General features: G+C 33.7%; 5 protein-coding genes across 8 annotated transcripts; 2 read left to right on the top strand and 3 right to left on the bottom strand.

Moving 5' to 3' along the window:
- Nucleotides 1-749: 749 nt before the first annotated feature.
- On the bottom strand, nt 750-3,379 carry Bm9872 (Uncharacterized protein; the record flags this gene model as incomplete). Of its 3 annotated transcripts, XM_043076764.1 has the most annotated exons (6): nt 750-1,073; nt 1,676-1,780; nt 2,196-2,385; nt 2,498-2,710; nt 2,888-3,133; nt 3,261-3,379. In XM_043076764.1, 6 exons carry the CDS (start codon nt 3,377-3,379, stop codon nt 750-752), a joined length of 1,197 nt encoding a protein of 398 aa, XP_042932698.1. The 3 variants fall into 3 exon arrangements, with proteins under 3 accessions (XP_042932698.1, XP_042932699.1, XP_042932700.1); XM_043076765.1 differs by lacking the exon at nt 750-1,073 and having other exon boundaries at nt 1,756-1,764; XM_043076766.1 differs by lacking the exons at nt 750-1,073; nt 1,676-1,780 and having other exon boundaries at nt 2,374-2,392.
- A 488-nt stretch (nt 3,380-3,867) lies between these two features.
- Nucleotides 3,868-5,447, bottom strand: Bm2247 (putative Sin3 associated polypeptide p18, putative; the record flags this gene model as incomplete). The annotated part of the gene is made up of 5 exons (XM_001899719.2): nt 3,868-4,011; nt 4,322-4,410; nt 4,682-4,773; nt 5,069-5,175; nt 5,391-5,447. 5 exons carry the CDS (start codon nt 5,445-5,447, stop codon nt 3,868-3,870), a joined length of 489 nt encoding a protein of 162 aa, XP_001899754.1.
- Nucleotides 5,448-5,831: 384 nt separating this feature from the next.
- On the top strand, nt 5,832-6,375 carry Bma-acbp-1 (Acyl-CoA-binding protein, putative; the record flags this gene model as incomplete). Its single annotated transcript, XM_001899718.1, has 2 exons — nt 5,832-6,009; nt 6,305-6,375. The coding sequence occupies 2 exons, from the start codon at nt 5,832-5,834 to the stop codon at nt 6,373-6,375; spliced, it is 249 nt and encodes an 82-aa protein (XP_001899753.1).
- Nucleotides 6,376-7,012: 637 nt separating this feature from the next.
- Bma-coq-2 (Uncharacterized protein) lies at nt 7,013-10,430 on the top strand (the record flags this gene model as incomplete). 2 transcript variants are annotated; one of them, XM_043076763.1, is made up of 7 exons in its annotated part: nt 7,013-7,196; nt 7,330-7,496; nt 7,622-7,743; nt 8,063-8,148; nt 9,362-9,492; nt 9,702-9,950; nt 10,326-10,430. In XM_043076763.1, 7 exons carry the CDS (start codon nt 7,013-7,015, stop codon nt 10,428-10,430), a joined length of 1,044 nt encoding a protein of 347 aa, XP_042932697.1. The 2 variants fall into 2 exon arrangements, with proteins under 2 accessions (XP_042932697.1, XP_042932696.1); XM_043076762.1 differs by lacking the exon at nt 9,362-9,492 and adding an exon at nt 8,380-8,510.
- A 104-nt stretch (nt 10,431-10,534) lies between these two features.
- Bma-rfc-2 (Activator 1 40 kDa subunit, putative) lies at nt 10,535-12,959 on the bottom strand (the record flags this gene model as incomplete). Its single annotated transcript, XM_043076761.1, has 8 exons — nt 10,535-10,633; nt 10,708-10,902; nt 11,228-11,293; nt 11,428-11,585; nt 11,838-12,042; nt 12,204-12,308; nt 12,438-12,549; nt 12,940-12,959. The coding sequence occupies 8 exons, from the start codon at nt 12,957-12,959 to the stop codon at nt 10,535-10,537; spliced, it is 960 nt and encodes a 319-aa protein (XP_042932695.1).
- Between the last annotated feature and the right edge of the window lie 315 nt (nt 12,960-13,274).

Genomic DNA, 13,274 nt, shown 5'->3' with positions numbered 1-13,274 from the left:
ATATTGTTCTATTACTTGCTTATCAGAACTTAAAAAATTTTTTCTTAACGCATCGCAAAAAAAGGAGCAAATTAAGATTTTGATAAATCGTACATTTTTGGGAATAGTGAAAGTCTACTACTCACTGTTGACATTCCTAATAAATATGATCTGTTATGCAGATCCGCTACTTTCGTGTTGGGATAATATTTATAAGCATCATCGTAGCATGGCATAAATGATAGACACTATTGCTTTCAATTAGTGAGTATTGAGAAATCTTAATGGAAGAAACCATTAATACATAACCAAAAAATCATAATTCAGTTATTAGGAAGTTTAAATAGCTGAAGTTAATCAAAGAATATTTCTTTCAGTATGCAGAACAGATATTTCTTCTATGAAAATTCATTTTATTAGAAAAAAATCAGCAAATGCAAACAAGGCTTTCCAAATCTCTATTTAAGCTGCACCCTGAAAATTTCTCGGCTAACTCACTTATAATTTTCCTGAAATTTTTCATAATTGAATTTCACTAGCATTTAGAAAACTTGAAAGATCCATCTATGACTTGATTCATGAAATCATTGGGCCATTTCATACTGATAATAATTTAATAGCTCAGTAGCAAATTTGGACTTGAAACTTGACAGACAGTCCATATATATGAAGTCGTACCTAAGTAGTATTAAGTCATCATAAAGTATTCACATTAGTTTTTGAATTTTTAAAGTAAATTCGGCGAATAAATACAAGAAATTAACCTGCAGTTAATCCGAAAAATAAACACTTGTAAAATGTTGTGAAGCATTGCTCGAAGATACGGTCAGAATACAAACTTCCATCAGAATCTTTATGGTGAGCACAAATGCGATCGTGAACGCATAAATAACCACCATGCAGTGTTCCATCCATTGCTTAGCCACAATTTCCTCTTGTCTTGGCTTCGATGCAAATGTTTTGATGACTTGTAAGGATGGACATCCTTCTAATTCCGGTCGTATTGGCATCAGAAAGTTACGGAACATCTCGAATACACCCGAAACAGCATCAGATGATGATGTAAAGATGCATGTTGTGGTTGCCTTAGCGATCTATTATTAATTTTAAATTCAGTGAGATGTGATTTCAATTTGAATTTCAATTACTACTAACTTTTGACGAATTATTTGCACAAAAATTTGTACCAGTAATAATAGAATTATTATTTCAAGTGTTGCTCCCTTAGGCGAAGCTCACTTTAAGCATATCATATTCTTTTCATATATTCAAAACATTTTGATATCAACGAATTACTTACTGAATGAATTAAAGCATCAGTCAGTAATACTTCATTAATCCTTAAATTAAATAAAATTAACGCAACAAAACCGTTTTATAAAATGTATCAAAAGAGATCAAAAAATGATTTAATTCAAAACCACTTTATTATTTAACTATATTAAAACGGAAGGTGACATTTGACATCGATATATTTTAGATATATGAAAAGGAATTGTGTATAAAGATGATTACAAAAAAAAATTAAAATAAATCTAATTAATCCATTGGAGAATAATATATAAAAATGTTGTGCTGTAGAAAAAATTGTGGAAAAAAATGTTGTCTATGGAAAAATCTTAAAACTATAAATTTCAGTTCTTATTTGAATTAAAAAGTTTTGACTTATCGAAATAAAACCAAATAATGAACTAACCTGACCTAATGAATTGTACCAGTATTTACACATAGAACCATAGCAATCACTGACAATAAATGATTGGATGCTCATCGCAGCTACTTGCCCTAATTTACCTTGTATCTGGTTAAAAAATGTGATCAAACAAATTTTAAACAAAAAGGCAAAATGAGACACATATAATAGTTTACTAATAAAAGGATGGTAGGGATTCTTATTTTCTTGTAATGTTTGAAAATATATTTAATGACTAATTTTAGAGTTAAATCAAATAATACACTTTATGGATCTGAAGAGTTTCAGAAAACCTAATTTTTGAATGACACAATAGTGACCAACATGATCTAAAAACAGCGGTTGCGATTCATGATGACGTGCTCATCAAAACTTTTAAACTAATAACTTCTGAACAATTGGGTTTAAATTACACGATTTGGGAGAAAAAAAGATGTTGAAAAAAGCAAGCATGACGTGCTCATACATAAACATACCAATAAAAACTTAACTTTTCATCTTTTAAAAAAATAATCTTAAATACCTTCTCAATCCTCCGCATTTCTTGAACCCGTCGTCCTGGCGCTGTATAGTTTGTTACAATTGGCACTTCATAGAACCAGCCTCGTACTTTGTAATCAAACATAAGCATTCGTGGAATGGGTCCAGGCAAACTGCCTACGATCTCACCAAAATTCGGATGTCCTTCCAAATAAAATGCTTCACCAGCTGCTCTGCAAACTGAAGTCCCTTACATCAACAAATCCATCCATGAATTTGAATTTCCTGAATTTCTTCTTATTTCTAATCATTTTCTGAGCTTCAGATTCACCATCCAAAAGGAACCTGTATTCCGGCACTGCATTACTTCTCGACACATTATATAGCTGTGCCCATTGTTTGATACCTTTTTGCCAGAAACAGTAAATGCTGCTCACAGTATGGTAAGTACAAGTTTTGAGAGGATAGTCTGTATAAAGTGTTGAGTATTCAGTAAAGATACTGTCAAGAATTGTGCGATGCAAGCGTTTCTTGTAGATTATCTCAGTAATATTTATCCTAAAATATCTCGGCAAATTACAAATTTCTTAGCAAGTTAACCGAAATTTCAGTTTCTGAAGGCAATATAGAAGAGAGAAATTGCTGCTTAACCCGGGCAAATCAGTTACGCCCATTTGTTGCATCTGAAAAGTTCATCATTTCGTTACAGTTTGAAGAAAAGGAAATAAAATTTACTTCACTACTCTCCATATATTCGTATTAGTGCCATTTTCCTTGTGAAAATAAATGAAAAAAACCAGGAATGGAAGTGGCTGTATTCCGGGATGAATTTGTACATAATGTATCAGCTTCCATGTCCCATCTGACTTACAAATATTTAATTTATCCGAGACAACTGCAAACTCTTGCAATGAATTGCCGTTCCAGTTTCGTGTTACCACTAGTTTACAATCCCATGAGAGCAAATAATGAATGTATTCGCTAAAACAGATATTCCGCCACGTTTGGAAAAAGTTCAGCGGTTACGTTGAAAAGATAAGAAATCCTTTCCAAACACACAAAGTCCCACAAAATGCTAAATTCACCATAAAATTTTAATTGGAAATACCCATCAAACTTAGGCAAACTATCCATGGAACATTCAGTCCCAACAGCATCCACGAGAACATATATTACAAAAACAACCGTCCAACTTGGCCACATTTTTAAAGTAAACCACAATAACATCAAGTTGCTTTTATATTGAAAGAGGGATAAATGATACTCTTCCATTCTAGTAAATGCTATTTAAAATGAATTTAAGTGCACTCAAAACATTAAATCTCATCAACAAATTTCATAAATTTCGCGTGTAGAATAAACAACAAAGTGATTTTATGGTCATTTATAACAATGAACTAGGAAACAAAACAATAATGAAATTCACAAGGAATTTAAAACCAAAAATCTCTCCCAGTATTTTATAGGAACCTTCCACTTTCCACTGATTGGTGATTCCCTTCGTTTTAGATACCAATTTCCATTAATACTTAAATATGATTACCTAATTTACGGGCAAACTAAATAATAATAATCTATAAGCGAAATTTTGTTTTGCATATACGAAAACTTATTATTTTCACAAGCAACATGTAAAAATAGTTATTCTTTGGCGAATGCAAGATATTGTATAGAACGCATATTAATGGCAACATATTACAAAGGACAAAGCTAGTTTAGTAAACTCTTCGCCGTACTGGAGATCGATCTCGCATTGGTAACCCTCCGCTTCGCCGCAGTATCGGTCCAACAGGTCCAATACCTGGTAAAGTGATTGCCACATCGATAAAATCACCAATTTCGAATTTGCAATTTGCTAACTGTAAGGTAAATAACAAAATACAAAATTATATCCACGGAAAAGCCCAACAGTTGTAAAATCCGAGCCTTATAAAAAGAAACGGCATCACTTCTTAAGAATCGGTAACGAATCTCGAAATTAAATTCAATTCTCTTTGTTTAAAAGTCGAATTTGAAGAATGATAGTCAGATGAATCGGAAGAAAAATGTTATAGACAAATTCTCACCGTATCAAGTCGAGTAACGAATTTCAATGAAATAACCAATTAAATTAAAAAAGAAAGAATTCCGGGGGTCAAAAATTAAAGCTCCTTAAACAATTAAGCTTACCGTCTTATTGTCATCCACACCACGTTGCCCGTTCATTGTATTGCCAATATCCCTCATCACATACCGAGGAGTGAAGCGATCCGGGGCTACTGAAATTGAATTCAAATTCAGAACTTTACAGATATCATTTTTGGCATGAAAATGATGGAAATGATTTGATCAAACAATTAAGTGTTGAAATATAAATGAAAGTGTGTAATTATGAACGCAGCTATGAAGTTACTGACTTCATAATCATAGAATTATGTAAATGAACGGAGCTATAATCATAGAATTTGCTCTGAGTTCAGTTATTTTTGCTATTATTCGCGAATCGCTACTGTTTTATCTATATCTAATTTTTTTTTAAAGCAATATTACCGACTGCAAAATCAAATGTAGTGCCACGTCGTCGAGCATCTGGATTCACCTCCTTTATTAGTGACATTAATTCTCTTAGAGTGCAGTCCAACCTGGAACAGAGCAGCTTTTTGATAAACAACCATTAAGCCATTCTTCTGATTCACTGTTTGGCTATGGCGGTATTTATTTAAGTTAAGAATAACTCTACAGGAGTTTTAATTTCAAACATTTTAAGATTTCGACGGCTTGATAAACACAGTTAACAGAAAGACAAATATATGAACAGTACAAAAATCATGGCAGAGACGATGGAGCTAGTATGATAAAAGCTATTCAGGTCTTGGTTACAAGAAAATTTCTGAGTACATCATAAAAATCAATTCTACGTGAGAGGGAGAAAAATACCAAGTGTAAATTTGTAGTTCGTTAGCTGGAGTACTGCCACGTCCATATTCTGACAGCGGATTATGCCTTCCGTTTGCACAAAATATTCGCAACAAAAGTGGGCATACCTATGACGAAAACTATGTTCTTTTTTTTTAAAGAATTATGAGAAATAACAAAATGCTTTTAATTTCGATTAATTGGATACAGAAACTGTCAATCTTCATATCTGCTGAATGCATGTCAGAAACACAATTAACTTTTATAACAAATGTTCTCATACTCAGAGGAAACAGTGAAAAATAAATCGCAACAAGGAAAATCGATAATTGTATGAAGTAACCTTTTCACGGTCCACAGTTTTCTCTTCCGGTGCTTCCACTTGAGATATTACATTCATTCTTCTTTTCGCTTGTTATTCTAAAATTCCTGTAATATAACACTAACCACTCTCCTTGAACCTCTAGAGATGGAACTATTTATACAGCTACTATCATCTTTATGATACCGATGATCTTCGAACCTCGCGGACGTATATATACATACACGTACATGCATACATAGATATGTATGCACACATACACACACACACACACACACACATACATCATACATACATGCACAAACGCGAACACAGACACAGATCCATAGCATCCGAATCGAAACATCCGAACTTTGGAATCATAGCGCTTTGTTAAGTGGACATTATGAACATGTCTGTCTCTTGATAAGGCGCAGGATGTGGCGGTTATTTTGGTTGGGTGAAGTGTGTTGATGAGGGGGCATGGACTTTAATGAGGCTGTGGTCAAAGTGAAACAGTTGAAGTATCGTCCAACGGATGACGAGTTATTAGAACTTTATGGATTCTATAAGCAGGCTGTTATGGGTGACAACATTACTAGTAAGCCTTGGATCGATTTCAAAGCTCAAGCCAAGTGGGAAGCCTGGCGAAGAAGAAAAGGTTACTAGTAATTATCACACTGAAATATCTTTGCCTTAAAGCAGTATTGCAAATTTGAAGTTGCAAACTTAGGACTGGCCTTGTAAATCTTTTCTTTAAACATATAAGATTGTTTTGATTAAAACTTTTATATGCTGGTAAAGGCTGTTTTGATTAAAATTGTTTTATATGCTTTCCTATGATAAATCAGGGTTACTCATCTATGTAGCATTTGCAGATATCGTTGAAGTCTAACTTATTTAATTTTCTAGTCGTATCATTTACTCTCCGGAGTGTTTAATCCGTTGTTTTAAAGGTATGTCCAGTGAAGCAGCTAAGAAACAATATGTTAAGCTCGTCGAAAAGCTCATCCAGAAATGCCACTAAATGATGAATAAAAATATCTTAGATTTTCTATTCAACATATGCTGTAGAACATGTGAACACTGTCATTTCTATTAAATTGCTTTTTTGTAATATTTCCGCTATGTCGGTTCTCTTTGAATTAAGGTATGACATTCATGATGCTATGTTATTGTACAAAGTAGGTAAGTTACAGAGGAAATTTTAAGGATGATTCTTCGTGGATGCTCTCTCTCCGTATTATAGGACATGTAAAAAAAACGCTTTATTTTTCAGTTTTTTTTTTTAATGTTTTGGAAGAGGAAGAGCTGGATGATATAAGTTAAGGAGGTATGGTGTGTGGATTAGTTAAGTTATTCAACATATAATTTTCTGTCAAAATTATATTCTATATTCATTATTATTTGTATTGAAGCCACCTCTCAGATTTAGTTTTCTGTTTTGTAAATATTTTAAATCGATAAATATCTAGATGTTATCGATGTCAGCGTGTGAATTATCGTCAGTTGTTCACGTATACTTTGCTTCATACGTTATATTGCTCAATAGCTATATAACTACAATAATTGTAGTTTTAGTCGCAAGTTGATCTCCTCGCAGAACTTCTTAGCTACTCGATTATTGCGAATGTCGTAATGAATGCGAAAAAGCTTAGTGCGAGATGAATGCATTATCAAATCGGTGCGTCCGGCAATTATTCCACTACAAGAAAGCGTTATTGCCATTCGCGACAAAATTTGCTTATGTTGAAACGCGAAGAGCATTATCTGGTGCAGCTTTGGTTCAGGTTTCACCAAAAAATATACAACCGTACTTAAAGCTAATGCGTATCGATAAGCCTACTGGTCAGTTTTTCTTAACATTATGTAGAGTTCAATACAGAGATGCACTGTTTCTCAGAAAAAAATTTTCTTGAGTATTCATAAATTGTTCAAATTAATATAAACAGGTAGCTGATCAGATATGATATTTATATAGGTTTTTGGTTACTGTATTGGCCATGTACATGGTCGATAGCTCTATCTGCAACACCAGGTTCATTACCCGATCTGAAAATGCTTGCATTATTTGGTGCTGGGTCGATTCTGATGCGTTCTGCCGGTTGCATTGTGAACGATATTTTTGATAAGAATTACGACAGAATGGTATTAATGATGCTACCACTGTTTTATTTATTTTCATGCTTTTCCGATTTCATCTAGCAATTTATGCATTAGATATGCAGTATAGCCAGATGTTCTGTGTTTCTCTGCTTCCATTCTACGTTAAGGTTGAACGAACACAGTCAAGACCTCTTGCAAGTGGAGAACTTAGTAACCGACAAGCTCTTTCTGTTCTTGCAGTATTACTATCTGGATCACTCGCGATACTTCTACAGTTCAGCTGGTTCAGGTTTCTTCTATTGCTGATCTTATTCATTTTGTCTTCCTTCTTTTCGAGACTTCTACTTCCTCAAATACTATGTTTATAATTATTTCTCGAGCTAACAGATATTCTTGTCTTATTCAAATAAATTAGCATTTATTCATCTGGAACATTTTATTTTCACGTAGGGCAAGCACGAATTATCAAATTTGCCGTTGCAGAATATTGGTAATTATGCCTGATTACAAATACTGTAATGACCATCATTTCCAGTAAAATAAATGGACTTTAATTTGATGATTTTGTGGTATGAAAAATAAGTCGTTTTGAATACATGTCATTTCAGCGTTGCAGTGGGTGCTAGCTCATTATTTCTAGTTGTTGTATATCCATTGGCAAAGCGCTATACATATTGGCCACAGTTCGTCCTTGGTACTCTTAAAAATTCTTTCAGTCTGATAAACATTCGCCTTAATGTGTTCGCCACTGTAGTTTTAGAGTTTTTCAGAAATTAGATTTAATTTGGTCAAAACTTACAAAATTTTTTCTCGATTGTAGTGCTTTGCAAACTAATGCATTTCTCACAGTATCACTGCTTTGCAACTTAAGAACTGAAAACTACATCCAAAACTTGAACATTCATTTCTTGTTCAAGAATTTCAGGGCTTACCTCTAACTGGGGAGTATTTATTGCGTGGTCTCACTTGTGTCCGAACACACTACTTACTGTCATTCCTTTGTACACTGCCACCGTGCTTTACACTGCTACATATGACACTATATATAGTCACCAGGTACTGTACCTTCTATTATCATGTTCCAACAAAACAAGCTTCACATCATTGATGCTTGGTACTACAAGATTTGAAGAACTTGCAAAAGAGTTAAGGAAAATCTGGAAAATCTTAAATATAAAATTTAGAATTTGGATGATACCTAACACAGCTTCCGAATCTCCTTAGCATCAAAAATACTGTTATTTCCTTTCTTCTTTATCTGCTTCTAAAATATGTTATCGTTTGTTTGTTTGTTCGTTTTTTTTTTTTTTTTTTTTCATTATAAGTTGCTTACTTTGTTCTGCATCGTGGGGTTGTTCATTTCTTTCATCCCACTGATTTAATTTATTTTCGCACAATGCTATTCGCCATTGATTTCTTTGTCTACCTCATTTCAATTAATTTGCGCTCACCAAAAATAATATTGATTTTCTCTAGTCTTTGAAAAGAATCGAACAGTTTCAACTAAGCTTTTATAATGGTTATAAAATATGCAAAAATCGCATGACGCTTCACTAATGCTTCATCAAAAATGCTTTTTGGGAAAGTGAAGACGATGTCCTAGTTGAATTCCGAAGCTTTAAACCTACATCCAAAACTTGAACAGCTTTGCTCTTTGGAATTAAAGCCCTTAATAGAAAAGTTTTCACAAATGCATAATTCGTTTTGGAAACTTAACTTTATGTGTGAAGGTTAACTTCTCCACTTTATAACGAAGTGAAATGCAATTTTTCTTCAAGATTTAATTAGACTAGATTTTGCACCAGCTATCCACCCGTGCATTATAATTTAAGTAATGGGATAATAGAGCTTGAAAGGTCGCAGAAGAGTAATCATCCAAGAACTTACTTCTACTACTGATTCCACAGGATTGGTATTCAACTGGGGAGCACTGCTGGGCTGGGCCGTTATACGCGACGAATTGTGCACAGTGGTGCTTTTACTGTATATGGCTTCGGTGAATTGGACTCTGATTTACGACACAATATACGCTCATCAGGTGGAATAGGCTTGGACACAATATACTCCAGTATACCCCAAATATACTCGCAGACAAAAACACTGTAGATCATTTGACAATGGGACAATATCATAGGACTAAAAAAATCTACGATTAATATATTACTGGCATAATAGATTCCTATTATTTTTTATATATAAACACTGAGGTGCGTCCTTTAATTCTTACACTTCGATCTAACTGTTTAGGATAAAGCAGATGATCTGATAGCCGGTGTTAAATCTACTGCTCTACTTTTCGGTGATAGAACGAAGCATTGGTTGACTGGTTTCGCAGCTCTTACCATGCTAGGTCTTGGAACCACAGGTGTTATGGTGCAACAGACATGGCCCTTTTATGGTGCCTTAGCTGCTACCGGAGTGCATCTTGCATGGCAGATTGGCACCGTGAATATCAATGATCCAAAGGATTGCTGGAGAAAATTTAAAACTAATCAGGTAAGACAATATGTTAATGTTTTTCAAACATAAAATATCTTAATAGTATCCAATAGACAAATTGTTTTCATCCTTGTTCCTAAGATTGCAGTCAAAAGAATTTTTTTGCATCATGTTTTCAAAGATGAAATATATAAACTTATCAGTGATAAATTATAGTACGTTCAATTTCGACAAAGATTCAGCAAGTTAAACAGTTTTCCTCAAAGGAGAAGATTTGATTCAAAACTAGGCTTTGCTTTTACTCAGGAATAACATATTGATAAAAATTCTGAAACACATTTCTACAGTTGGATACAAGAATTTATTTTAAGATCTTAAATATGAATCAAGGCGGAAAGATATCCATATCAGTTTTTTATCATTTTTTTCCAGTGGCTTGGTATTATTTTATTTACTGGTATTGTCGCTGGGAATTTGTTACGGAAAGAAGAAAAAGAAGGAACGAATCCTGCTCTCCTTGAAAAATTTATTGAGTAATATGTCTGTTGTGAAAGATACTAAATATCAGTTTTCAATGAATGTCGTACTCTCATATATCCATAAAGAAATTTAAGCATGTGTTGCTTTGGTATAACCAAAGTTCACTGACTTTGTTTAAGACACATTCGAGCAACCAGTGCAGATAACTGAAGTAGTGAGCTAACTCCTTCCACAATTCGTACATGACACAAACCAATTTCCTGAAATCACTAATTCTTCAGCACCATATAAACAGTTCCATCAATTCCATACACTTCAAATGAAAAAACAATACCTTCACGTATTCCAGTTTTAGATATTCAGGAATACTGAGTGTTTTACACACGCGAACCATGTTGTTAAGGATATCTTCTGCTGAATAACCCATCCGATAGAGACTATGCACAATTTCACCAGCTTCGATAACTTTCCCATGAACACAATGCTCGATTATTTGCATTACCATTTGCGGATGTGGCTCGTCACATACCTTGACATGATATATCATAAAATGCATTGTGGTGGCTAAAGTTTAGAGCTACAAATTAGGAAATTATAGACTTACTGTCTTACACTACTGCGATATATTGAATAAAATCACACTGATTTTCGAAACTTCCTACCTAACGCCGATCCATTACGGAACTTTATGGTTTCAACCATTCTTGAATCTACATCTTTAGACGTCAATATCCTTTTACATTTGTAGCTTGTATTTGTTTAATTACCTAATCTCCAGAAAAGAATTTTTAATCCGGATGTCACAGCTTTTATTTCCTCTCAACAAAAAGATGAAGATAGGTTACAGAGCTTACCCTGAAAACATTATCAGCCGTGACATTGTTGAAGCCAACTACTGTACATTGCAGGTTGTTAAGAGCCTAGAAAAAACACACGAATAAAATTAACGTATTAAACCAGGTCAACCAATTAGATTAAATTATTGCAAACAGATCATATATGTAATTTGAACTTTATGTGGTTTAGAATCATGCGGAAACCCAAAAGAAATTACCTGCCGCATATCTCCTTGAGCAGTAAAAACTAAAGCGTCAATCCCACTATCATCGTATGTTACCTTTTCTGCTTCACATATTTGCAACAATCTTTTCACGATTTGTTCTTCAGAAAGTTTCGAAAAACGCAAAATAGCACAACGAGATTGAATCGGTTCTAAAATAACAAGTTCAGGAAAACACCCTTTTCTTCCGAAGAGTTTTCTCTTAGATTTTTTGTAGGCAAATTTTAACGCATCAAAGAATTTAATTAAAAATTTTCAGGTCAATTCCTCTAAATGATAGTTTCTTTTTTTGCTGACAGTCTGCTTCTCTTTTGCATTGATAATTATCTACTAAGCATCAGAACAGAATTATTCCCAAAAAAGATTAACTACCACAGTAAAATTAAAACATGCGGATAATTTACCTATGACTTTCCCAGACTGATTACACGCCAGTGTAAAGCGAGTCGTTTTACTATATATCTCCATTGTTCTTCGGAGCGCTTGTTGCGCCCCCTCTGTCATTGAATCCACTTCATCTAGTATAATTATTTTATGTCTTCCCGGTGGCAACGTAACCTTACTTTGTGCAAAAGTTTTGATTTTATTTCGTACAACGTCTATCCCCCTAAAATCGTTGATAATATTCTCAGAATAGTTTGATGCTTAAATAAATCATTACTGAGCGAAGCTTTACTTGAAATCTAAGAATATGTAAGTGAACAATTAAGATTAAAGGTCCAGAAAGCAATAAGCATTGAAAACAACGAGAATTTGAAAAATATTTCCCTGTCATCGGAAGCATTCAATTCCAAACATGCATTTTTAAGACGATCACCGAGCATCTCCCGTGCTAATGCCCACATACTCGTTGTCTTGCCACATCCTGGCGGTCCCTCAAAAGCTATAATATTAAAATTGCACAGAAAAGAATTAAGTCAATGAAAACAGGCTTTACGGACAGACTTACGATAAGAAATAGATTTTAAAAATCTTGTACATGAAATAAAACTTTAAAAAGTAACCGAAATAATAATATTTGGTGTGTTTCCTTGCTTTGCAAAGGCAGCCAAACGTTGAATAACAAATTCATTTCCGACCACTTCTGACAACATTTTTGGCCGGTATTTTTCGACCCTATAATGAAACAGTTTCCATAAAACCTTGTTATTTATTGTTATTTAGTCATTCAGTAGAAGCTAGAATCTAATGGTGTGAAAAACAAAACATAAGAATGCCTGTAACAACAAAAAAAAAAACTAACGACAACTTATCGCCATTCGGAGCAAACTACTAGTAGTGATAACTTCACAGACTTTGTCTATAGTTTAATTCAGATTCAATTACTTAAGTTCTGGTAGCTCATAGGTTCCTCTGTTTTCAGTTTAGTTTCGTATTACAAGAAGTAAAATTTTATCTTACTTCGTCTTACTTTGACCTCAATCGCCACCAGGTAATGTCCAAAGATTTTTGAGACTAACGATAAATTATTTATCAATTTGAGATGACAGCAAAAGCGAAACTAACCAAGGAGTGCTCGAATTCATCCTATTATGCTTTCTTTAATTGGCCTCACCCTGCAAACAATACCATACAGATCAATTAATTAGGTCTTCATCAGCAATTGAACTTTGTGTCCAAAGCATAATTAACATAATTCAGTAGATATATATGCAATAATAACAGATTTAGATTAAATCATAAGAGGTCAATCAGAACCAAAAATTCGTCTGTTACGACGTTTGAAATTCAAACATTGTTTCAAGTAAGTAATCGTTATGAAACTCGTCTATATCATGCTATCTTAAGCGGCACTACGTAGATGCTATTCCTCTCTTCTCACTCCTCTACAATTGAAAGTT

Source organism: Brugia malayi (genome assembly GCF_000002995.4).
Source record: "Brugia malayi strain FR3 genome assembly, contig: Bm_v4_Chr1_scaffold_001, whole genome shotgun sequence".
Classification (NCBI taxonomy): Eukaryota; Metazoa; Nematoda; class Chromadorea; order Rhabditida; family Onchocercidae; genus Brugia; species Brugia malayi.
This window is presented reverse-complemented; position numbering and strand designations above follow the sequence as displayed.